The following is a 25099-nucleotide window of genomic DNA, read 5'->3' as shown; positions in this document are numbered from 1 at the left end:
TTAGAATAAGGCAAATGTGGAAAAAGTGAAGGCATCTGAAAACACACACAATACCAGTCAAAAGTTGACACCTACTCATTCAAGAGTTTATTTTTACTATTTTCTACATTGTAGAATAGTGAAGACATCAAAACTATGAAATAACACATATGGAATCATGTAGTAACCCCAAAAAAAGTTTCCATCCTTTGCCTTGACAGCTTTGCACACTCGTGGCATGCTCTCAACCAGCTTCATGAGGTAGTCACCTGGAGAGTTCCCACAAATGCTGAGCACTTGTTGGCTGTTTTTCCTTCACTCTGCGGTCCAACTCATCCCTTTTGGGTTGAGGTCGGGTGATTGTTGAGGCCAGGTCACCTGATCCAGCACTCCATCACTCTCCTTGGTCAAATAGCCCTTACACAGCCTGGAGGTGTGTTTGGGGCCATTGTCCTGTTGAAAAACAAATGATAGTGGGACTAAGCGCAAACCAAATGTGATGGCGTATCGCTGCAGAATGCTGTGGTTGCCATGCCTTGAATTCTAAATAAACAGTGTCTCCAGCGAAGCACCCCCACACCTCCTCCTCCATGCTTCACGGTGGGAACTATACATACCGAGATCATCCGTTCACCTACTTTGTCTCACAAAGACACGGCGGTTGGAACCAAAAATCTCAAATTTGGTCTCAGACCAAAGGACAGATTTCCACCTGTCTAATGTCCATTGCTAGTGTTTCTTGGCCCAAGCAAGTCTCTTCTTATTGGTGTCCTTTAGTAGTGGTTTCTTTGCAGCAATTCAACCATGAAGGCCTTGATTCACGCAGTCGCCTCTGAACAGTTGATGTTGAGATGTGTCTTACTTGAACTCTGTGAAGCATTTATTTGGGCTGCAATCTGAGGTGCAGTTAACTCTAATGAACTTTGGGTCTTCCTTTCCTGTGGTGGTCCTCATGAGAGCCCGTTTCATCATAGCCCTTGATGGTTTTTGCGACTGCACTTGAAGAAACTTTAATAGTTGTTGAAATTTTCCAGATTGACTAACCTTCATATCTTAAAGTAATGATGAAGTGTCATTTCTCTTTGCTTATTTGAGCTGTTCTTGCCATAATATGGACTCGGTCTTTTACCAAATAGGGTTATCTTCTGTACACCACCCCTACCTTTTCACAACACAACTGATTGGCTCAAACGCAATAAGAAGGAAAGAAATTCCACAAATTAACTTAAAGCAAACCTGTTAATTGAAATGCATTCCAGGTGACTACCTCATGAAGCTGGTTGAGAGAATGCCAAGAGTGTGCAAATTTGTCAAGGGAAAGGGTGCCTACTTTGAAGAATCTCAAATATATACTGCTCAAAAAAATAAAGGGAACACTAAAATAACACATCCTAGATCTGAATGAATGAAATAATCTTATTAAATACTTTTTTCTTTACATAGTTGAATGTGCTGACAACAAAATCACACAAAAATAAATCAATGGAAATCCAATTTATCAACCCATGAAGGTCTGGATTTGGAGTCACACTCAAAATGAAAGTGGAAAACCACACTACAGGCTGATCCAACTTTGATGTAATGTCCTTAAAACAAGTCAAAATGAGGCTCAGTAGTGTGTGTGGCCTCCACGTGCCTGTATGACCTCCCTACAATGCCTGGGCATGCTCCTGATGAGGTGGCGGATGGTCTCCTGAGGGATCTCCTCCCAGACCTGGACTAAAGCATCCGCCAACTCCTGGACAGTCTGTGGTGCAACGTGGCGTTGGTGGATGGAGCGAGACATGATGTCCCAGATGTGCTCAAATGGATTCAGGTCTGGGGAACGGGCGGGCCAGTCCATAGCATCAATGCCTTCCTCTTGCAGGAACTGCTGCCACACTCCAGCCACATGAGGTCTAGCATTGTCTTGCATTAGGAGGAACCCAGGGCCAACCGCACCAGCATGTGGTCTCACAAGGGGTCTGAGGATCTCATCTCGGTACCTAATGGCAGTCAGGCTACCTCTGGCGAGCACATGGAGGGCTGTGCGGCCCCCCAAAGAAACGCCACCCCACACCCTGACTGACCCACTGCCAAATCGGTAATTCTGGAGAATGTTGCAGGCAGCAGAATGTTCTCCACGGCGTCTCCAGACTCTGTCACGTCTGTCACATGTGCTCAGTGTGAACCTGCTTCATCTGTGAAGAGCACAGGGCGCCAGTGGCGAATTTGTCAACCTTGGTGTTCTCTGGCAAATGCCAAACGTCCTGCACGGTGTTGGGCTGTAAGCACAACCCCCACCTGTGGACGTCGGGCCCTCATACCACCCTCATGGAGTCTGTTTCTGACCGTTTGAGCAGACACATGCACATTTGTGGCCTGCTGGAGGTCATTTTGCAGGGCTCTGGCAGTGCTCCTCCTGCTCCTCCTTGCACAAAGGCGGAGGTACGGGTCCTGCTGCTGGGTTGTTGCCCTCCTACGTCTCCTGATGTACTGGCCTGTCTCCTGGTAGCGCCTCCATGCTCTGGACACTACGCTGACAGACACAGCAAACCTTCTTGCCCCAGCTCACATTGATGTGCCATCCTGGATGAGCTACACTACCTGAGCCACTTGTGTGGGTTGTAGACTCCGTCTCATGCTACCACTAGAGTGAAAGCACCGCCAGCATTCAAAAGTGACCAAAACATCAGCCAGGAAGCATAGGAACTGAGAAGTGGTCTGCGGTCCCCACCTGCAGAACCACTCCTTTATTGGGGGTGTCTTGCTAATTGCCTATAATTTCCACCTGTTGTCTATTCCATTTGCACAACAGCATGTGAAATTTATTGTCAATCAGTGTTGCTTCCTAAGTGGACAGTTTGATTTCACAGAAGTGTGATTGACTTGGAGTTACATTGTGTTGTTTAAGTGTTCCCTTTATTTTTTTGAGCAGTGTATTTTCATTAACTATTTTTTCATTACTACATGATTCCATAGTTTAGGTCTTCACTATTATTCTACAATGTTATAAATACAATTTTAAAAAAAACTAAAAAAAAACTTAGGTGTGTTCAAACTTTTGACTGGTACTAAAATATCTATATATATATATAAATAAGAGATCCTAGCCTACCTATTTCAGGTAATACATTTATGCAGTATTAACCTTATATTTAGCTAATTAATAATGGGCTATGAACAATAAGCTAACTTGTAGCCTCTGTCTCTTACGCAACATGCAAGCACTTGTTCTCCCATGGCCTCTCCTTAGCCCTTGCAGTCCCATGTAAGAAAAGCTAGACTAGAATAGGTTGCTTGACTTTTTATTCATTTAGCATTTCTTACATCAAGACTATTTGAACAGGGACGCAAATTATTTTTTGCTGAATGTTGAATACAACAGCCAATAGAACTCACAGGTAGTTTGAAAGAAGAGCAGACGAGTGATGGGTATAGGCTATAGCAGTTATTTGTTCAGACCCATAACCATTCAAATCAATCTTCGTGATGAGAAGTGAAAGCCTTCTGCATCCAATTCTATTATTCATTGATGTCATTAGAATGATTAAGATAAGGATGACAAAACATATTTAATTTAAACTGTTGAAAGTGAGGAAGGAATGAAGCAACAGAGAGAAAGAGGTAGCTAATAACAGGGGAAATATGGGTCAGCCTACTAATTATACAAATAGGCCATATATTTCCAAATTTAAATCAAATTTGCTAGCCTATACTTGTAACTTTGCAGCACCAGAATCGCATGTTCTCTCCCTACTTTATTATGGTTTGAATGATGGGTCTAATTTCAGTCCATATAATACAGTTTTCACACGCAAAAAGATTAGCTTACTGGAGCTAGTTGAATTTATTTCCCCAAGAGAGCATATAACCAGCTACGTCTATGGGCTTTTATGTTTTTCTGTCGTGCGTAATGTGCAGCAGCCTATATCATTTATGTATTTGATAACTGCACAATTATTTGGGCTTGGCCTCATTAAAATGTCATTAATGTAGGGCTCATAAAATTTATTTAATATATGGTTCATGAGGCTCAGCTAGCACCCAGCTTGAATGTTCATGTTGATCAAAGCTCTAATCAAACCGAGATATATTTACCGGTATATGCGTTTGAATGACACTTCTGGTTTTGTTGGGAAATACTGGTTTACCTCTGAGAAAAGTGATTTATTCTCGGGATGGAACATTTCTAAAATACCGGGAAAATATTCAACCCTAGCCTACACTAAAGCAGTAATTCACATCTTCAAAAAGGACTTTTGCTCCTGGTTCGATAACGGGCTGTGTCGCAGCCGGCCGCGACCGGGAGACACATGAGGCGACGCACAATTTGCCCAGCGTCATCCGGGTTAGGGAATAGTTTGGCCGACTGGGATGTCCTTGTCCAATCACGCACTAGCGATTCCTGTGGCGGGCCAGGAGCATGCACACGGTCGCCAGGTGTACGGTGTTTCCTCCGACACATTGATACAACTGGCCTCCGGGTTAAGCGAGCAGTGTGTCAAGAAGCAGTGCCGCTTGGCAGGGTCGTGTTTTGGAGGATGCGCGGCTCTCGACCTTCGCCTCTCCAGAGTCCGTACGGGAGTTGCAGCGATGGGACAAGACTATCTACCAGTTGGATATCACAAAACCAGGGAGAAAAAAGGGGTAAAAAAAATATATATATACTTTTCCGTCATCAGTGATGCAGTGCTTAGAGCATGACTATGTTAATGCATTGTACATTTGAAGTACGCCATGCGTGCTGATGGTATTCATGGGCGTGCTGAAGGACACCTTTTGTGCCAGGCAGGGAGCTTATTTTAGAGATGGTAATTGCAGGGTAGCTCTCAGACCTGGGCTGCGTCACCAGACACACACCTATACGTCACACACACACACCCAACATACAAGCATGCGCACACACACACACGTCAAGAGGAAATGGACCACCGCAGTCAATGACAGAGCTGCCTAAAGCAACAGAAACCCGTTTTCTACGACTATTGATAAGCTTTCATTGTAGATCAAGCATTGCTTTGACTACAAAGAAGTTTGACGATGAAAACGATTCCATTCTGAATTTAGCCTCGTTCACAAGATGTGTGTGGGTCTTATTGGAAAGCTATGAGAGTTACAGGCAAGGCTCTTCTGCATCAGAGGAAACCCGTTGCCCTGTCTACGCTACCCATTGCTATTAACCTAATGCCCTAATCCCTTCAATACCAAATCAGATCAACTGTGCCTTTGTGGTTAGAAAGTGTTGTGATTCAGTCCTTTCTAGCATGCCTAGATAAATCACTACTTTGAGGCTTTTAATGTAATAAAAATACTACTGTGCACACACACACACACACTTCTACACGTCACAGGGATGAAATAGACCTTACTGAACACCAATATATATATATTTTTTTAAAATACTAAATATATGATTTCTCAGTTTCCAGCGTACCATTTCTAGTTTATTTCATTTTGAAGCATCTAGACTGCACCACAAGGTGTCATTACATTCCTCTTCTCTGAATAGAATATATCCCTTTTAATCACTGAAGTCCCCAAGGCCAAATCTCATGGTCTGTGGTTGTACAGTATGCCCATGCATAGTCACAACTTTAAGTGCAGGGCTGCAAGCAGTGGAGCTAGTTTAGTGACTGCAGAGGTTAGGTGAATACATATCCGTCCTTTGCCGAGGCCATTTTAATAGTCCACTGCTGTTCCTATATCAATGGGAAAGTGTGCAGAGGAATTTCAATAGGGCGCAGGTTATGGAGTATCGTGTTATTCTGAACACACTATTCTCAGGGCAGGCACGCCGGTTTAAACTAGCAGAAGTAACTCTTTGCAGCAGATTAGGAGAATTCACATGGCAGGTTAGGAGAATTAGATCAAGAAAAGCATTATGTTCACGTTTTAGTTAGCCTATCTAGCTGTAACCAGGCCTGCCCTGAGAACACCCTATTCTTCCACTAATGCATTCTGCATAGATTACAGGCCTCCGACTATGACAGAGTCAACATCATGGTGCCATCTACTGGACAAGCTCAGACAACGCCACAGGGCATTTCTCAGTCTAGTCCAGTGATTCCCCTGACTAACGCAGAAGGATGGATAAATAGCAGTGTGCTGTTTTTTCCCCTCCAGCCCAGCAGTAACATTCAGATGATCTTCCATCTAGACCATGAGGAACTGCATTGGGTCGTTGAAGTTGACCTGGAAGAAAGCTCTCCATGACCGAAGTGATCCACTTTGACGGAGTGCAGTGTAAAGTGATGAGCTGAATGAACAGCTAAGTCAGTCATCATGGTCACCCTCACCTTGCAATAGGTCTGACAGGGAGGGGCCACACTCCTCAGGAACACTGTAGTCTCCCTTCCCAATGTTCTCAAATAGCTTATAGATGTTGTCCCCTTCGAACGGATATAGACTCGTTGTAATGTTGTATCTACGGCAGGGAAAAGAGAACACGGGCACGATATTATACACCATGAGTTTGAGACTTCATGTTATCTTATATGGACCACAAGCTATGTATAACTAATTATAATTAAAATAGAAAAAGCCATTCGAAGACTCCCTGCAATGTTCAGGTTTCCATGAGTAAGAACACAAAGGATGATGTTTAAAAGAAGATCAACAGAATAGTTGTCATCCTTTCAGATCAACACAAAGTCTTTGGGGCTGGTGGGTCATGGTCAGAGAGGGGGGGCTGGTGGGTCATGGTCGGGGGGGGCTGGTGGGTCATGGTCAGGGGGGGGCTGGTGGGTCATGGTCAGGGGGGGGCTGGTGGGTCATGGTCAGGGGGGGGCTGGTGGGTCATGGTCGGGGGGGGGGGCTGGTGGGTCACGGTCGGGGGGGGGGGGGGCTGGTGGGTCATGGTCAGGGGGGGGGGGGGGCTGGTGGGTCATGGTCAGAGAGGGGGCGTGGACAGTGCAATAGCCATTACGCACAGTGTGACGCCTGCGGACCAGATGTCCACTTTGAACCCTGAAAACGTGTCCAGGCCGTTGGCGATCTCGGGGGGCTGAAACGCTGGCGACCCCTGACTTGTACGACACGTGTCATCCTTCGCAAACGGGTGCAGAGCCTGACGGAGAGGGGGAAGAATATATATATATAAATATAAGAGCGAGGTAGGGAGAAAGAATAAGCTCACAATCAGCATGATCAATCAGAGAGTGAAGAATGTTGTCTGCACACTTTAGTTAAGAACATGTACAGGTAACTGCCAAAATAAAGGAAACACCTAATAAAAAGTGTCAATAGGGCGTCGGGCCACCATGATCCAGAACAGCTTCAATGTGCCTTGGCATAGATTCTACAAGTGTCTGGAACTCTATTGGAGGGATGCGACGCCATTATTCCACGACAAATTCCATAATTTGTTGATGGTGGTGGAAAACGCTGTCTCAGGCGCCGCTCCAGAATCTCCTATAAGTGTTTAGATCTGGTGACTGAGACGGCCACGACATATGGTTTACATGCTCATCAAACCATTCAGTGACCACTTGTGCCCTGTGGGGGCATTGTCATCCTGGAAGAAACCACTCAATCAGGATAGAAATAAATCACCATAGGGCTAAAGGTGATCACTCAGAATGGCTGTGTATTTATTGGCGTTTACCTTGCCTTCTAAGGGGTTGAGTGGACCTTAACCATGCCAGGAAAACAGACCCCCATACCAGAACCACCAGAACCCTCATTTACTAGTGTTTCCTTTATTTTGGCAGTTTCCTGTATGTCCCTAATAATAGGTAATACAGGTAAATTATATTTGACTTCTCACCTCTGCCACGCCCAGGTCTGAGATCTTGAGCATGCCGTCGGTGGTCAGCAGCAGATTCCCTGGTTTAATATCTTTGTGAACGATTCCCTGGCTGTGCAAATATTCAAGACCATCTAACAGCTGTAAAAAGTACCTGAGAGAGAGAGATAGAGACGGCGAGCGAGCCACACGACATTAGCTCTATGGTGAATCCTATCTTGAGATCTGTGCATACGTTTCTATTTTGCATAAATCCCTCAACATCAGTGATTTACAAGAAGAGTGTGAATTCAGCCATACATGACGTATCAATCCAAGCAATCTAATGTGTTTTATTCAAATGTGTGGCTATAAATCAGTGTAACCTCCCTATCTGCACCAGTCATCTAACAGCTGGGGATTTGTCTATTGACCAGGTATTCCTGCAATGGAGAGCTTTGCAGTCCTGCTGGATACTGGCCCTAATCTTAGTCTGCACAGAAGCACACACTAATAATAGCAGTGGGAAGAGCGAGAAGGGACAGAGCGAGGGCGAGCGAGTTCCCGAGCGGATAGAGCGAGTTCCCGAGAGGATAGAGCGAGTTCCCGAGAGGATAGAGCGAGTTCCCGAGAGCATAGAGCGAGGGGATAGAGCGACAGCGAGCGAGAGCGGGCGAGGGGATAGAGGGCGAGAGCGGGCGAGAGGTTAGGGCGAGAGCGGGCGAGAGGTTAGGGCGAGAGCGGGCGAGAGGTTAGGGCGAGAGCGGGCGAGAGGATAGGGCGAGAGGATAGGGCGAGAGCGGGCGAGAGGATAGGGCGAGAGCGTGCGAGAGGTTAGAGCGAGAGCGTGCGAGAGGTTAGAGCGAGAGCGTGCGAGAGGTTAGAGCGAGAGCGTGCGAGAGGTTAGAGCGAGAGCGTGCGAGAGGTTAGAGCGAGAGCGTGCGAGAGGTTAGAGCGAGAGCGTGCGAGAGGTTAGAGCGAGAGCGTGCGAGAGGTTAGAGCGAGAGCGTGCGAGAGGTTAGAGCGAGAGCGTGCGAGGGGCTAGGGCGAGAGGTTAGGGCGAGAGCGGGCGAGAGGTTAGAGCGAGAGCGTGCGAGAGCGGGCGAGAGGTTAGAGCGACAGCGTGCGAGGGGCTAGAGCGAGAGCGTGCGAGGGGCTAGAGCGAGCGAGAGGATAGAGCGACAGCAAGGAAGGGGCGAGAGGATAGAGAGAGGACAGAGCGAGGGGCGAGAGGAGGGAGGTAGAGGGGCGAGAGGAGGGAGGTAGAGGGGCGAGAGGAGGGAGGTAGAGGGGCGAGAGGAGGGAGGTAGAGGGGCGAGAGGTAGAGGGGCGAGAGGTAGAGGGGCGAGAGGAGGGAGGTAGAGGGGCGAGAGGAGGGAGGTAGAGGGGCGAGAGGAGGGAGGTAGAGGGGCGAGGCGAGAGGGACGGCGAGAGGAAGGAGAGGGAGAGCGAGAGGAGGGAGAGCGAGAGACAGCTGGCAAGAAACTTACCCGTGAGCTTGAAATACTGGAAACCTTTTCTCTGGGACGCTGTCCAGCATTTCTTGCATCCCACATACGCAATACTCCATCACCATATACGTGAGACAGGGAGTCAAGGGAATACTCAAAACAGACCAATGAGAAACATTTACACACTAAACAAACAAACTGCCATATTAAATACAACAGAAAAGGAAATACATTTTCCTTGTACATAATGCATTTAAAGTTACTGGCTCAGAGTGGGAAATCAACTAAATATGTCTCGTTTTATTTCTTTAGGTGGGTTTCTCCAAGGCTTTAAGCAAGTAGCAATTCGAGTTATGTATGAAAAGGCAAAAACAAGAAATAGTTAAGGACAAAAATATTAGCAGTTGGGACCTTTGCACTTTTCTGGAGTGACCAGTCAAAGTCCAGATCTCAATCCTATCCATAACCTGTCGAGATCTGAAAACAGCAGGGCAGGGCACTCTCAAACGTTGAAGAACTAGAGCAGAGCAATCTGCTGCTGAAAAGTAGAAGAGCCAGAAGAAAAGGTACACAGCAAGCTCATTGACAGCTACAAGAAGAATTTGTTGGCAGTTATATGTTAGTACTTGGTTGCACAGTTTTTTGCTATCTCTGGGGTGCCAATCAAAGTTTAGAAAAAGGTGGTTCTGCCATGTTGAAAATCCATTAACAAGGTGTGGTGACCAAATTATTATAAGGCATACTTCTGGCTTGTGGCATTGAAGCTTTTTATTTACTTCCCCAGAGGCAGAAAAACTCTTGGATACCATTTTTATGTCTCATGCAGTTTGAAAGAAGTAGCTATCCAGCGTTAGCTCAAATTTTAACTAGCATTAGAGAAATGACTGGAAGTCTACAGCCTTTCAGTCATTACACTAAAGAGACTCTTGGGAAGTATATCATTAATTGCCAAAATCCCGAAGTATCCCTTTAAGAAAAGTGCAAGGGTGCCAATATATTTGGCCGCAGCTGTATAATCGTTTGGCAAATAATCAATGTGATATCAACTTAGCAAGAAAACCTCTAGGTTGATATGATATGGGAAGAGAAGTGGGATGAAACAGAAGAGTGACTGATGTGGTTGTCTCACCTAGTCACCTTAAGATGAATGCACTAAGTAAATCACTCTGGATGAGAGCATCTGTTAAAAGACTAACATGTAAATGTAAGATGGGGAGATAGAGCAAGAGTGTGTGCAGACAGAGAGGAGGAGCAAGAGTGTGTGCAGACAGAGAGGAGGAGCAAGAGTGTGTGCAGACAGTGAGAGGAGGAGCAAGAACGTTTGCAGACAGAGAAAGGACGAGTAAGAGCATGTGCAGACAGAGAGGAGGAGAGTGTGTGCAGAGGCAATGCCTGGGCATGACAGTATCAGCTGCTTAGTTATGTCTGCATCAAGATTCTCTCCATTGCTGCAGGCTAGAGGGGCGCACACACAGCTAGGAGAGCCTGCACAGTGTCAGAGTTCACTTCAACAGAGAGGAAGTAGGGCAGTAGACAATTCATAAGGAAATCTTTCCACCCTCATCAATTTACAAACATTCCACACACACACACTAATGGTGCTTAAAATGTACACACACAGGAAGAAAGAATATATTTTCTGCTTCTCTTCATTGTACAACACGTCCACCAAATGGATCACATTTTTGTTCTGAAGTCTCCGGAGCAGCTGGATCTCCCTGAAACACAAACAAGTTACAAATTCCACCATCCATCACAACTAAAACATTGGTGAAATAAAACAAATTAAAATCACATTGTAAGATGAACAGAGTGTGACTTTACAGTCTTTGCCTAAATATTACAAATCTGAAAAATAAATGAGAAAGGAAACAGGAATGACGCATTAGGGTAGCTATAGCAACAAGCTCAGTATAGACACAGATCTGTGAACTGACCTTGGAAAGGGAGTTTAGAGTAACCCCCCCAGCACCACCACACCCCCAGGAGACTCCACATTCATCTGAGAGCTGCTACAGAGTTGCCTGCCTGCCACTAATGAATACAGCCACTGCATGAAGGGCTAGCGCACACATACAGCAGTGTGTATACGTTTTAGTCTAGATCACAGAGAACATCCCCATAGTGGCCTGGTTTTTAAAATGAATCCTCTAGGTGTTTAAATTAACCATGCCATTCAAATGGGAAGGAAGGAAATGTCGGCTACATTTGAAAGGGAATTTTCATGAGTACATTTTCTCCTCTTAGGGTAATCTTACGTCTTGTAATAAGTGAATTAAGCCAGCGTTTCACTGCACAGCATGGGGATGCCCACGGTGTATTGAAGCGCCATGTAGGGCAAGGATTCACTAACTTTCCCACTCGGGGGCCCCCCTTCCAGCATTGGGGAACACCCCCTGTACACACCACATCTATGGGCACAAGCACTGTTCAAGACTGACTGTTCACACCCCTGTAGTTGGAGAGAATTTAGCAGGTTTAAAGCTTATTTCCTGCCATTCTACACAAAGAAAATGTAGCATTTTTAAAGCTAATTTCTTGCAATTCTATACATATTGCCATGTCTAATGTGTATTCATGGAATATTTGAGCGACTAAAATTACAACTATATCTATGGGCTAAAAACCCAAAATAATTCAAATGTGATCTAACATGGGCTAGTTGATCTGCACCTTTCTGACTAGAAATATCTCTGAGGTCTGTAATGATGGACATGACACTACACAATTTCTATATTGCACTTTGTGCATTCTACTATTACAACTTTCAAGAGTAAGTTTAAAGCCGGACTGAGTTCCATTAAAATAGAGGGGGGACCCCTGCGCCCCACTGTAGGACACGAACGCACACGCCCTCTTTCTCTAGTCTGAACTGTCAGTCTCTCAAACAAACAATCTATACACTGTACTGTAGCTCACTCTGTATGGTGCCCGTTTATGTCATCTTAGCCTGCAGTCACAGGCTGGCCCAGTCCTCTGCTTTACACACTACTACTGCATCACTACTGACAGAGTGAGAGAGACATCCCACATGCACACTGCCACACACATCAAACTGGACTAACACTATTGCAAAAGACAATGTATTGCACACATGTCATGGAGGACATTTAACAGTCAGGGAAAAGAAAACTGACTTTAGTCATACTAGTAAAGAGCAGCACGACCAATCAAAATTAGTTATTGTTTCGCTTTACCATCGGTGCTGTAAATATAAGCCTATGTGTATGAGAATTGTGGTCACTTCACTTCCTAGTACTAAAAAGGCAAATGATAAACCTCTGCAGCATCATCTATCCCATTCAAGGGTAAAAACATTCCACATTCAACAAGAGTGAGCAGCACTGCTGTTTTCTAGGAAAATACAGAAATCAGAGCGTCAGCTTTTTGCTGTCTAAAAGCATTGTGTCTGCTGCATAGAGAGAGTATCTGCAGTGGATACAATATCCCTCTGTGGGATGGACCAGGAGGATGGAAACCTGCACCTTTACAAAACTTGTTTACTATTTATCGACTGACTACACAAATAGCTTCGACATGGCTTCGGCTACATTCTACAGCTGCATTACCTTCTCGGTTAATTCATTATGATGACAAACTTGTTGAATTTTACATGCTAGTCGTCCAATGAAATCACTCAATTAACACACCTCCCCCGCTCAGGAGTTCTAGTTCAGAGGGATGTGTGTGTGTGTGTGTGTGTGTGTGTGTGTGTGGCATTCCAAACCAGGGCTCAGCATTCCAGAGGCATTGCCCAAGCAACAGGAGTGGTCATAGTGTGAGTGTACCTATCCCCGTGGTAACCCCGGGCAGTGTAAGAAGGAAGTGTTTGGCAGACAAGAATGCTAAGCGATGGCTGCTGTGAGTGTAGAGAGACAGGAGAGGGGCTAAGGGTGGTACTGTTGTGGCATCCAGAGCCTTATAAGGCTAGGGATGGCTCTCACACAGGCTCAAACCCATAGGATAGGGCCCACCTACACAGACATGCACAAACATATTACAGACGTACTAGTCTGTTTCCACCAAAACAGTGTGAGAAACTCCAGCATGTAGGTTACACAACAACTCTCACCCTGACTCATAGGAGGTGGCTTAGTATTAGGCCAAGCTTTGTTTAGATAAAGAGGGTGTGAGTATGATGCAAGACAGAGCATTGCATTCTCCATAACACTGGCAGTGGGTAGCCTAGACAACATTTTAACATAATCAAGTCAGTGTAATCACATTCAAAAGAGTCCAATTGAATCAAACCAGAACTTGCAACCCAAACCAATAAAAACGTGCACTGTTACAGCAAAGGTTTCCTACAAAAAGCCTCAAATATGTACTGAGACCCTGCGAGTCACAGTAAAGCAACTAAGTTGTTCATCCATCTCTCTAAAACACTTTCCCTCGATGGGAAATCATTTGACAGTTAGCTTGCACATCACAGGAGAATATTAAATAAACTCCATTGTGTGATTAAAACCTTGGCGGTCCCTGTGAAAGGGAGGATGGAGAGGAAAACTATTTATAGAAAGAGACTGAGGAGAGAGAGAGAGAAAATGAAATGTCTATTCCTTTGGAACTTGTGAGAGTAATGTTTGTTTATTATCTATTTCACTTGCTTTGACAATGTTTCCCATGCCAATAAAGCCATTTGAATTGAGAGAGAAGAAAGAGAACAATCAAGGAAATAAACAATGGGCATACAACTTCAGTCTCCATTAGAGAGGATGTTTAAGTTAGAGGTCGACCGATTAAATCGGAATGGCCGATTAATTAGGGCCGATTTCTCGTTTTCATAACAATCGGTAATCGTTATTTTTGGCCACCGATTTGCTGATTTTTTTTACACCTTTATTTAACTAGGCAAGTCAGATTAAGGACACATTCTTATTTACAATGATGGCCTAGAAACGGGGGTTAACTGCCTTGTTCAGGGGGGATTCGTTTTTGCAACTTTCGGTTACCAGTCCAACACTCTAACCACCTGCCTTACATTGCACTCCACAAGGATTAACAGGCTGACTACCTGTAACGCGAGGGCAGCAAGAAGCAAAGGGAAGTTGCTAGCTAGCATTAGACTTATAAAAAACTATCAATCTTAACATAATCACTAGTTAACTACACATGGTTGATGATATTACTAGTTTATCTAACGTGTCCTGCATTGCATATGATCGATGCGGTGCCTGTTAATTTTCATTGAATCACAGCCTACTTCGACAAACAGGTGTTGATTTAACAAGCGCATTTGCGAAAAAAGTACTGTCGTTGCACCAATGTACCTAACCATAAACATCAATGCCTAACAGGAATATTTAGACTTAGTCACCCGTTAGATAAAATACGGAACGGTTCCGTATGTCACTGAAAAAAAAAAAAATGTTGTTTTCGAGATGATCGTTTCCAGATTCGACCATATTAATGACCCAAGGCTGGTATTTCTGTGTGTTTATTATATTATAATTAAGTCTATGATTTGATAGAGCAGTCTGACTGAGCGGTAGCAGGCTCGTAAGCATTCATTCAAACAGCCCTTCGCTGTGCTTCAAGCATTGCGCTGTTTATGACTTCAACCTGGGTGGGTATAATTTGTGGAACGTTCCAACAGGAATCTATTCCAAAAACTTTGTAAATAACAAGGTTTCCAAAAAACAACGCATACAAAGTTGTATAGCGGCAGAATAAGATACCGGGTAGGGAGTGGTCTATTTCATTGCGTTTTTCACTCATCACGTTTATTCCGAAAAATGTCTGTCCTCACATGTCTGTTTGCCTATGGACAAACATTAAGAATAAGCTACGTGGTGAGCTGATGCCTATTCGGCAGCTAGTTGGCTAGGTTTGTATGCGTTGCTACTTTGTATGCGTTGTTGGTTGGCAACCTTTTACTTTACGTTTTTTGGAACAGATTCCTGTTGGAACGTTCCACCCCTTCAAGCCTGTCAACTCCCAAGATTAGGCTGGTGTAACCGATGTGAAATGGCTAGCTAGTTCGCCGGGTGCACGCTAATAGCGTTTCAAACGTCACTCGCTCTGAGACTTGGAGTAGTTTTTTCCCCTTGCTCTGCATGGGTAACGCTGCTTCGAGGGTGGCTGTTGTCGATGTGTTCCTGGTTTGAGCCCAGGTAGGAGCGAGGAGAGGGACGGAAGCTATACTGTTACACTGGCAATACTAAAGTGCCTATAAGAACATCCAATAGTCAAAGGTATATGAAATACAAATCGCATAGAGAGAAATAGTCCTATAATAATATAATAACTACAACCTAAAACTTCTTACCTGGGAATATTGAAGACTCATGTTAAAAGGAACCACCAGCTTTCATATGTTCCTATGTTCTGAGCAAGGCACTTAAACATTAGCTTTCTTACATGGCACATATTGCACTTTTACTTTCTTCTCCAACACTTTGTTTTGCATTATTTAAACCAAATTGAACGCATTTCATTATTTATTTGAGGCTAAATTGATTTTATTGATGTATTATATTAAGTTAAAATAAGTGTTCATTCAGTATTGTTGTAATTGTCATTATAAAAATGAGAAAATAAATCGGCAGCGGTTTTTTTGAGGTCCTCCAATAATCGGTATCGGCGTTGAAAAATCATAATCGGCCGACCTCTAGTTTAAGTATGTGGTTCTGGGTCACAATGATGCTGGGAATAAAACCAGTGGAGGGCTGAGGGGTAAGCCTACACCAAAGCCATATATTTAAACACATGGATCACTGTAAGAATGAAAGCCCAATATGAATGAGCAACGTCTGAGTTCGGCTCAACAAAACAAACACGAGACGAGGGACGAGGGAACAGTAATGGAGAACATTACTGTGTTTTCATCATGGGAAGAAGGGTTGCACTGATGCAGGCCTTTAAATCTTCAACTATGGCGCAGCCATGTATGGAGGAGCGGAAGGAAGGGGATGTATTGGAAGAGGAATGTAGTGGAAGAGGAATGTATTGGAAGAGGGGGATGCAAACAAAGATCCAAAGTGTTAACTTTTAACATGGGGGACGATAGTCAGTCATTTGTAGGGAAAAACGTAGGGGAGACACCCTGGGAGGAAAACCGGAGGGAGACACCCTGGGGATAAAACCTACACCGTGGGGGAGACACCCTGGGGATAAAACCTACACCGTGGGGGAGACACCCTGGGGATAAAACCTACACCGTGGGGGAGACAACCTGGGGGGGAAAACCTACACCGTGGGGGAGACACCCTGGGGATAAAACCTACACCGTGGGGGAGACACCCTGGGGATAAAACCTACACCGTGGGGGAGACACCCTGGGGGGAAAACCTACAACGTAGGGGAGACACCCTGGGGATAAAACCTACACCGTGGGGGAGACACCCTGGGGATAAAACCTACACCGTGGGGGAGACACCCTGGGGATAAAACCTACACCGTGGGGGAGACACCCTGGGGATAAAACCTACACCGTGGGGGAGACACCCTGGGGATAAAACCTACACCGTGGGGGAGACACCCTGGGGATAAAACCTACACCGCGGGGGAGACACCCTGGGGATAAAACCTACACCGTGGGGGAGACACCCTGGGGATAAAACCTACACCGTGGGGGAGACACCGTGGGGGGAAAACCTACACCGTGGGGGGAAAGCCTACACCGTGGGGGGAAAGCCTACACCGTGGGGGGAAAGCCTACACCGTGGGGGAGACACCCTGGGGATAAAACCTACACCGTGGGGGAGACACCCTGGGGGGGAAACCTACACCCTGGGGGGAAAACCTACACCATGGGGGGAAAACCCTGGGGATAAAACCGGAGGGAGACACCCTGGGGGGAAAACATACACCGTGGGGGGGAAACCAGAGGGAGACTCCCTGGGGATAAAACCGGAGGGAGACACCCTGGGGGGAAAACATACACCGTGGGGGGGAAAACCTACACCGTGGGGGGGAAACCAGAGGGAGACACCCTGGGGGGAAAACATACACCGTGGGGGGGAAAACCAGAGGGAGACACCCTGGGGGGGAAAACCAGAGGGAGACACCCTGGGGTGGAAAACCAGAGGGAGACACCCTGGGGGGGAAAACCAGAGGGAGACACCCTGGGGGGGAAAACCAGAGGGAGACACCCTGGGGGGGAAAACCAGAGGGAGACACCGTAGGGAAAACCTACACTGTAGGCGTGAATACAGTAGTAGGCTATGCACGCCACTTAAGATAAATCAGAGACAATCAAAAGCGTTACACCCAGACAATCATCCAATAGCAGTGACATTAGTCATTAATCAATTGTGCTTGACGATGCATGACCAAGAGTGCAAATCAGAGGGAAGGAGAGAGGGAGCAAGAAAGAGACAAATGAAGACAGAGTGAAAAATCACACAGACACAAGAGCAACCCACCACATCCTCTTTCCCTTCCACCGTCCGTCCGTCCGTCCCTCCCTCCCTCCCTCCCTCCCTCCCAAAACCCCACTACTTACTTCTTCACGTTGGCCTCTCCATTGGGGATCCTTCTGAGCTTCTTCTTTTTGAGGATCTTGACGGCCCTGCGACACAGCGTGTCAGAGTCCAGCATCTCCTTCACCTTACCGTAGGAGCCCTCTCCCAACAGGTCTCCCATCAGGTACTTCCCAATCAGCTTGGCCCTCTTCCTGCGCGGTTGGTATATCACCTCTGTGGAGTCGATGCGGTGGATGAACGTGTCCATGCCCATCAGCTCATTCTCAGTCAGATAGTCCAGGTGCTGCAGCTCCCCGACACTCATGGTTAAATCAACTTAGTTACTGTAGCGTGCTCCAGACAGTCCAATATAGTGGACTGTGACCTCAAGCCTTTGGCTGTGTATCCTGGTGGCTTAGGGATACAGTTCAATTAGAAAACACTAAGTGACATTGCAGCTGTAGCCTGGCATGGGCATTGAGAGAAACCATTTACATTGTAATAGAGTAGGTCTGTAAACATAGAGGTTAGTTTCAGTTCGTGGGAACAATATGTAGGCTAGCTGTAAAGGTTTCCAGATTGGTGTGGGGTAGTTAACTCAGACCCAGCTATGCCAAGGTCCAGGGTGAAAAGATTTGTGGAGAGTTCAGGCTGTGGGAAAGGTGCTACTGAGCAGAGAATGGGACGTCTGGCTGAGTTTACATTCCGCTGCTTAGCTCCATGTCACCTCCATCTGTGATCTGATATGAGATGGCGACATGCAGAGGGAGAGGTAACCAGTCCTGTTTCAAAGTCAAGTGAAGCATGACGGCCATAGAACCTTGTAGCGATCCATGGTCACCATTGGTTTGCCTTGATCTAAGTGCAGATGCAATAAATACTCAAATCACACCTAAATGAATTATTTCAGTCTTTAGTATCTTTATGCTCTGGGTCCTAGATTTATTGTCAGCGCTTCTATGGAGTCCACTAGTCTTTCCCAGTTGGCAACTCAGGATACTGCTCCAGAGAACCTGTGGGTCAAAAATGTAGCTAATCAACAGACAAATCTTTCAGCAATCAAGGGATATTTGCCTACTAACATTTTAAATGTTCATTTTGTAGGAAATGAGTGAAAGCTACAGGTCCACAAAGCTGGCTATGCATTTCAGGATACTTCTGGTCTGGTGTCAAAATACTAAAACCATAAGATCAATATTTCAGAACGCAAGCAAACAAGGACTAATCGAGAATGACAGCCGATTCTGTTGCACGACTCAGTCAGTGAATGCCTGTCGCACATTTAAAAAAAAAAGAAGCATGCAACCAAGCGGAGTTAGCCTCATGCATTTTGACGATTATTTCAGTAGCTAGCTTGCTACCTTCAACTCACTATAGGTAGTTAACCGGCTAACACGCTTTTGACACCTCAACCTTAGGAGAGGCAAAATGTGTTTTATACTGGATATTCGGGTCTCTCGTCAATAAATTTTGAACCAAGCATGAATGATATATTCTGAATCAGGGATGGATTGAGAACAATCCACACCTCTATTCTCTTGTTAGACTATTTCAGATTTCAATAGGTGTCCCCCTATGAGTCGGGGGACGATGGACAGTTTTATTTTATCTTCAGGCTTTCAATCCTCCCCCGAAATAAATAAATAAATATAACAACTAGGAAAGTCGGTTAAGAACAAATTCTTACTTACAATGACATCCTACCCCAGGCGACGCTGGGCCAATTGTGTGCAGCCCTATGGGGCTCCCAATCACAGCCGGATGTGATACAGCCTGGATTCAAACCAGGGACTGTAGTGACACCTCTTGCACTGAGATGCAATGCCTTAGACCGCTGTGCCACTCAGGAGGCCAAAAACCTGTGGATTTTTGACCATCCTCCCGATTCAGAATATATCATTATCAGTCATGGCACGCTTTGTGGAAGATTGAAATCATACTATTATTTTTTTAAAGATGTGAATTGTTCTCATCCATCCCGATTCAGAATATACCATCTTCATAGTCACGGCATGTTTGGGTTCAATAGCTATCGACAAGAGAAAACCCCGAATATCCTATATAAAACTAATTTCATCTAGGTGTCAAACCTTAACTCCAATCTTCCCGAACACTCGCACGAATTTACAATTTCATTCTAGCTAACCAGATAACTCGTCTAACTGTATGCAATGGGTGTTTCGTTAGCTAGCTATGTAGTTATGCTATGTTCAAAATCGAATAAAGTTACTAGCAAGTAAGAAGTATAGTAACGACGTTATATCCTTTCTACCTAGCTACCCGGCAGGAGCTAACGGCTAAATACAGATTAAAGTGGATGGTAGTTATGCTAGCAAAATGTCAGCATTTTGTGGTAACGGGTCTCACCTTAACATCCAGACTCTATCGACAGATGTCCTGTTCGTTATGTAGTGTTTTATTTGTCTCTGTCGGCATAAATAGGAGGTTTACTATTATTGATGCAGCTGCTATCAGGTTGCCGCCATCTTGTTTACCTCCCCCTCTCTCCAGCCCATTGACTATCAATAGGTACTGTATATATGCTCCGGTTAAATGAAGCCAACCTCTCGTCTACATTGTCCCAGACAATTTTTTTTATTTATTATTATTTCACACTCACAGCCTTCACAAAATGTACTTTGTCTTTTAATATGTCCTAGAACTACTGTTAGGGGTTAAAGAAAAACTAATTGAGCACTGCAACAAATTAAACAACCTAGGCCAGATTAGGGACACAAATATGCACATATCAAAGCACCACAAATAAAATAAAAATTCCCAAAGACATTGCACGTGTTCATGTGTTCTGTAAGGGTGTAATCTATTTCTTCTAAACAAATCACAAATTAAAGATAGCGGTACTGGAGCGCCAAGTCTAGGTCCAAAACACTGCTGAACAATTAATCAAATGGCCACCCGGACTATTTGCATTGACCCCCCCCGCCCCTTTGTATTTACACTGCTGCTATTTTATTTATCCTTTATTTAACTAGCCAAGTCAGTTAAGAACTAATTCTTATTTACAATGACAGCCAAACCCTAACCCATACAACGCTGGGCCAATTGTGCACCGCCCTATGGGACTCCCAATCATGGCCGGTTGTGATACAGCCTGGAATCAAAGCAGGGTCTGTAGTGACGCCTCTAGCGCTGAGATACAGTGCCTTAGACCACTGCGCCAGTCGCTGTTTATCATCTTTGCATAGTCACTCTACCCCTACCTATATGTAGAAATTACCTCGACTAATCTGTACCCCTGCACATTGACTCGGTACTGGTCCCCGCTGTATATAGCCTCATTATTGTTATTTTATTGTGTGACTTTTTACAATTATTTTTGTAACTTTATTTAGTAAATATTTTCTTAACTCTTATTTTCTTAAAACTGCATTGTTGGTTAAGGGCTTTTAAGTAAGCATTTCGCTCTAGATGCAATGTTCTATTTGGTGCATGTGACAAATACAATTTTATTTGATTTGATATGAATACAGACACTCAAAAAAAGAAAACAAAAACACCCAGGGGTGCTTTAATTGCTGTTGATGTAATTCTTGATGTTCAGTTTTAGATAATCCTGAACACAGCCCTATGTCAGGTCACAGCAGTGCAGTCAGTGGTGTTGACCTGCTTTCCGCACTGACTGCATACTGGCCAACCCTGTCCCACTACACAAGTATCCAGCTACCACAGCCTCAGAGGCCAACCATTTTTTGCTTAGCTGACCGATCTGGGTTATATTTAACCAGTGTAAACCCCAGGGAATATCAAACTGAAGCTCTGATTTCACAGCTCTGTTACCCTCCTCATTAGAGGACCACCGTGGCTGCCAAACGCTGGGGCTGATCAATTGGGAGTTATAGGATACCCCCCCCCCCCCATACCTGGATGTAAGGGGTACATGTGAGGATGAGGTCAGGGGTGTCATGCACCCCAAAAATCTGAGGGGACATAAAGTACTTGAGGAAGGCTGGGGGGGTGGTCCGGAAGTAAGATCATTGGGCATTTTTAAAACACCTGAAACAGCTTTTTCCTGCAATCTAGATCCATAATCATTATGCTTAATTCTCAGTGGACGAAAAAGTACCCAATTGTCATACTTGAGTAAAATTAAAGATACCTAAATAGAAACAACTCAAGTAAAAGTAAAAGTCACCCAGTAAAATACTACTTAAGTAAAAGTGTAAAAGTATTTGGTTTTAAATATACTTAAGTATCAAAAATCAATGCAATTGCTAAAATATACTTAAGTATCAAAAGTAAAAGTATAAATTGTTTAAAATTCCCTAGTTAATTTTTTTTTTTTTACGGATAGCCAGGGGCACACTCAAACACTCGGACATAATTTACAAACTAAGCATTTGTGTTTCGTGAGTCCGCCCGATCAGAGGCAGTAAGGATAACCAGGGATGTTCTCTTGATTATTGGTGATTTGTAATGAGTACTTTTGGTTGTCAGAGAAAATGTATGGAGTAAAAAGTAGAACATTTTCTTTAGGCATGTAGTGAATTAAACATAGTCAAAAATAGTAAAGTACAGATACCCCAAAAAACTATTTAAGTACTTTACACTAGTGTTAATTCAATGTTTTAAAAAGTGTATTTTTCAGCATAACTTTTTTTATTTTTTATTTCTTTTTGTTTTAACCTTTATTTAACCAGGAAGGGCTCATTGAGATTTAAAATCTCATTTTCAAGAGCGTCCTGGCCAAGATAGGCAGCGCCAAGTCATTACAAAAATTACAGACAAACAACATGAAAAACTACACTTAATCTAGTAAAAACCATAGAATTAACAAAGAATATAACAAAATCAAAAACAGCAAATTAAAAACATTGACATGTCAGGGAATCAGTCTCAAGATCATTCATCAGTGATTTAAAAATACCAATCAGGACAAGTTCTTCCAGTTTAAAAGTATTTTGTAAGGCATTCCAAGACGATGGCGCAGAGTACATAAAAGCCCTTTTACCAAATTCAGTTCGGACATTTGGAACAGTTAGCAGGATAAAGTCCCGCGAACGAAGAGAGTACCCACCACATTTCTGAACAATAAAAATGCCCAAATAAAAAGGTAGTAAACCCAAAATGGCTTTGTAAATAAAAGTATACCAGTGACTGAGCCTACGAGTGACTAGAGAAGGCCAGCCAACCCTGGTATACAAAGTGCAGTGGTGCGTAAGGGTTTTGCAATTTAAAATAAATCTCAAAGTGCCATGGTAAAGGGTGTCAATTGATCTCAAAACACTGAGCGGAAGCATTCATATATAAAATATCCCCATAGTCTAGTAAAGGCATAAATGTAGCTGATACTAGCCTCCTTCTGTCTTCAAAAGAAAAACAAGCCTTATTCCTAAAATAAAATCCTAATTTCAGCTTCAATTTTTTTGTAAGTTGTTGAATATGCATTTTAAAAGAGAGGCCATCATCAATCACAGAGAAACAACCCCCCCAAAAATACATCAATTTTTTATTTTTATATATATATATAAAAATACACAGTACCGTTCAAAAGTTTGGAAACACCTACTCATTCAAGGGTTTTTCTTGATTTTTTACTATTTTCTACATTGTAGAATAGTAGTGAAGACATCACAACTATAAAATATCACATATGGAATCATGTAGTAACCACAAAAGTGTTAACCTCTTTGGGCTAGGGGGCAGTATTCTGAAGTTCGGATGACTGACGTGCCCAAAGTAAACTGCCTGTTACTCAGGCCCAGAAGCTAAGATATGCATATACTTGGTAGAATTGGATAGAAAACACTCTGAATGCTAGTCTATGGGATATTCAAAGGAATTCCTCCCAGATTGCAGTTTCTATGGCTTCCACTAGATGTCAACAGTCTTTAGAAAGGGTTTCAGGCTTGTTTTTTGAAAAATGAGCAAGTATTTGTTGTTTTTCTAAGGTGTCCCTCGTTAGGACTAGTCTTCATGCGCGCGTGAATGAGGGCGCACACTTCGTTATTTATCTCCGGTATAGAGCATACTACATTCCGCCTTCAAATGTATTGTTCATTTACATATTAGGGTACCTGAGGATTGATTAGAAACGTTGTTTGACTTGTTTGGACGAAGTTTACCGGTAACCTTTGGGATTCCTTTGTCTGCATGTTGAACAAGTGGAATGGGCGGATTACTGAATCAAACGCGCCAACTAAACTGACTTTTTTGGGATATAAAGAAGGACTTTATTGAAACAAATGACTTACCAAACTATAGTTCTTAAAATAAAGTGATGATCCTAACTGACCTAAGACAGGGAATTTTTACTTGGATTAAAAATGTTAGGAATTGTGAAACTGAGATTAAATGTATTTGGCTAAGGTGTATGTAAACTTCTGACTTCAACTGTATTTATTATTTTTTAAACAGGCCAAATCTGAGAAGGCATGTGCCCCTTTGCCCCATATGGGCATGACGCCTCTGGATGAGGTTGCAGGTTTTCGAGAACACCCTACCGGTGTTATCAACTCTTCAACCCCCAGGATAAGATGGGCATCAGGGCCACGTTCAGTAGCCAAACACTGTCGAACATTGCAGATAGAAATGCCACGAAAAGAGCCATTGAGATTCCTTATTCTACATGTCTTAGGCATGTTTGTTCTACATGGTATATTTCTATTTGAATGTTTAAAATGTTGCCTACTGCTGAACGCGACCCAGGTGTACCTCTATTACACATTATAAACTGGGTGGTTCGAGCCCTGAGTGCTGATTGGCTCACAGCTGTGGTATTTCAGACTGTATACCATGGGTATGACAAAACATTTATTTTTACTGTTCTATTTACGTTGGTAACTAGTTTATAATAGCAATAAGACACCTCAGGGGTTTGTGATATATGGCCAATATACCACGGCTAAGGGCTGTGTCCAGGCACTCTGCGTTGCGCATAAGAACAGCCCTTAGCCGTGGTATATTGGCCATATACCACACCTCCTCGGGCCTTATTACTTAATTATACATTTATTTCAACCATTTCTCTTTTCACCCCTGCAATGCTGTACAATAATGTAAATGTGCTACTTGCAAGTACAAACTTGCTATTTGCTCGTTGAAACATTTTCACTAACAGAAGGCTGTGTTTTAGACATACTATGTAATGGACATTCAGTTTATCTTGTAAATAAATATATTTATCTGATCAACACTGTGGAATTGGAGTTTACCCGAATTGAAATTATAGACTAAAATCTGTTTTTCCACAAGTCAACACCAGAGGGAACTGATTAGCTACAAAAATACTCCACTACTACACAATCAAGATATACTGAACAAAAATATAAACACAACATGTAAAGTGTTGGTCCCATGTTTCACGAGCTGAAATAAAATATCTCAAATGTTCCATATGCACAAAAAGCTTATTTTTCTCAAATTTTGAGCACAAATTTGTTTTCATCCCTGTTAGTGAGCATTTTTCCTTTGCCAAGATAATCCATCCACCTGACAGGTGTGGAATATCAAGAAGCATTTTAAACAGCGTGATCATTACACAGGTGCACCTTATGCTGGGGCCAATAAAAGGCCACTTTAAAATGTGCAGTTTTGTCGCA

General features: G+C 43.8%; 1 protein-coding gene across 2 annotated transcripts in view; it reads right to left on the bottom strand.

Annotated features, from left to right (window-relative positions):
* The window catches only part of LOC115157419 (serine/threonine-protein kinase STK11), a 41144-nt gene extending 21087 nt beyond the window's left edge, over positions 1–20057 (bottom strand). For both annotated transcript variants that reach the window (XM_029705647.1, XM_029705646.1), the window contains exons 1-7: positions 19908–20057; positions 17582–18553; positions 10770–10853; positions 9175–9264; positions 7727–7859; positions 6891–7027; positions 6258–6385 (exon numbers count right to left, since the gene is read on the bottom strand). In XM_029705647.1, the coding sequence (XP_029561507.1) occupies positions 6258–6385; positions 6891–7027; positions 7727–7859; positions 9175–9264; positions 10770–10853; positions 17582–17865 (856 nt within the window). In that variant the 5' untranslated portion in view covers positions 17866–18553; positions 19908–20057. The remainder of the gene's footprint in view (positions 1–6257; positions 6386–6890; positions 7028–7726; positions 7860–9174; positions 9265–10769; positions 10854–17581; positions 18554–19907) is intronic.
* Between the last annotated feature and the right edge of the window lie 5042 nt (positions 20058–25099).

This window comes from Salmo trutta, chromosome 21 (assembly GCF_901001165.1).
Source record: "Salmo trutta chromosome 21, fSalTru1.1, whole genome shotgun sequence".
NCBI lineage: Eukaryota > Metazoa > Chordata > Actinopteri > Salmoniformes > Salmonidae > Salmo > Salmo trutta.
Note: the sequence above shows the minus strand (reverse complement) of the source record. Positions and strands in the feature narration are given on the sequence as shown.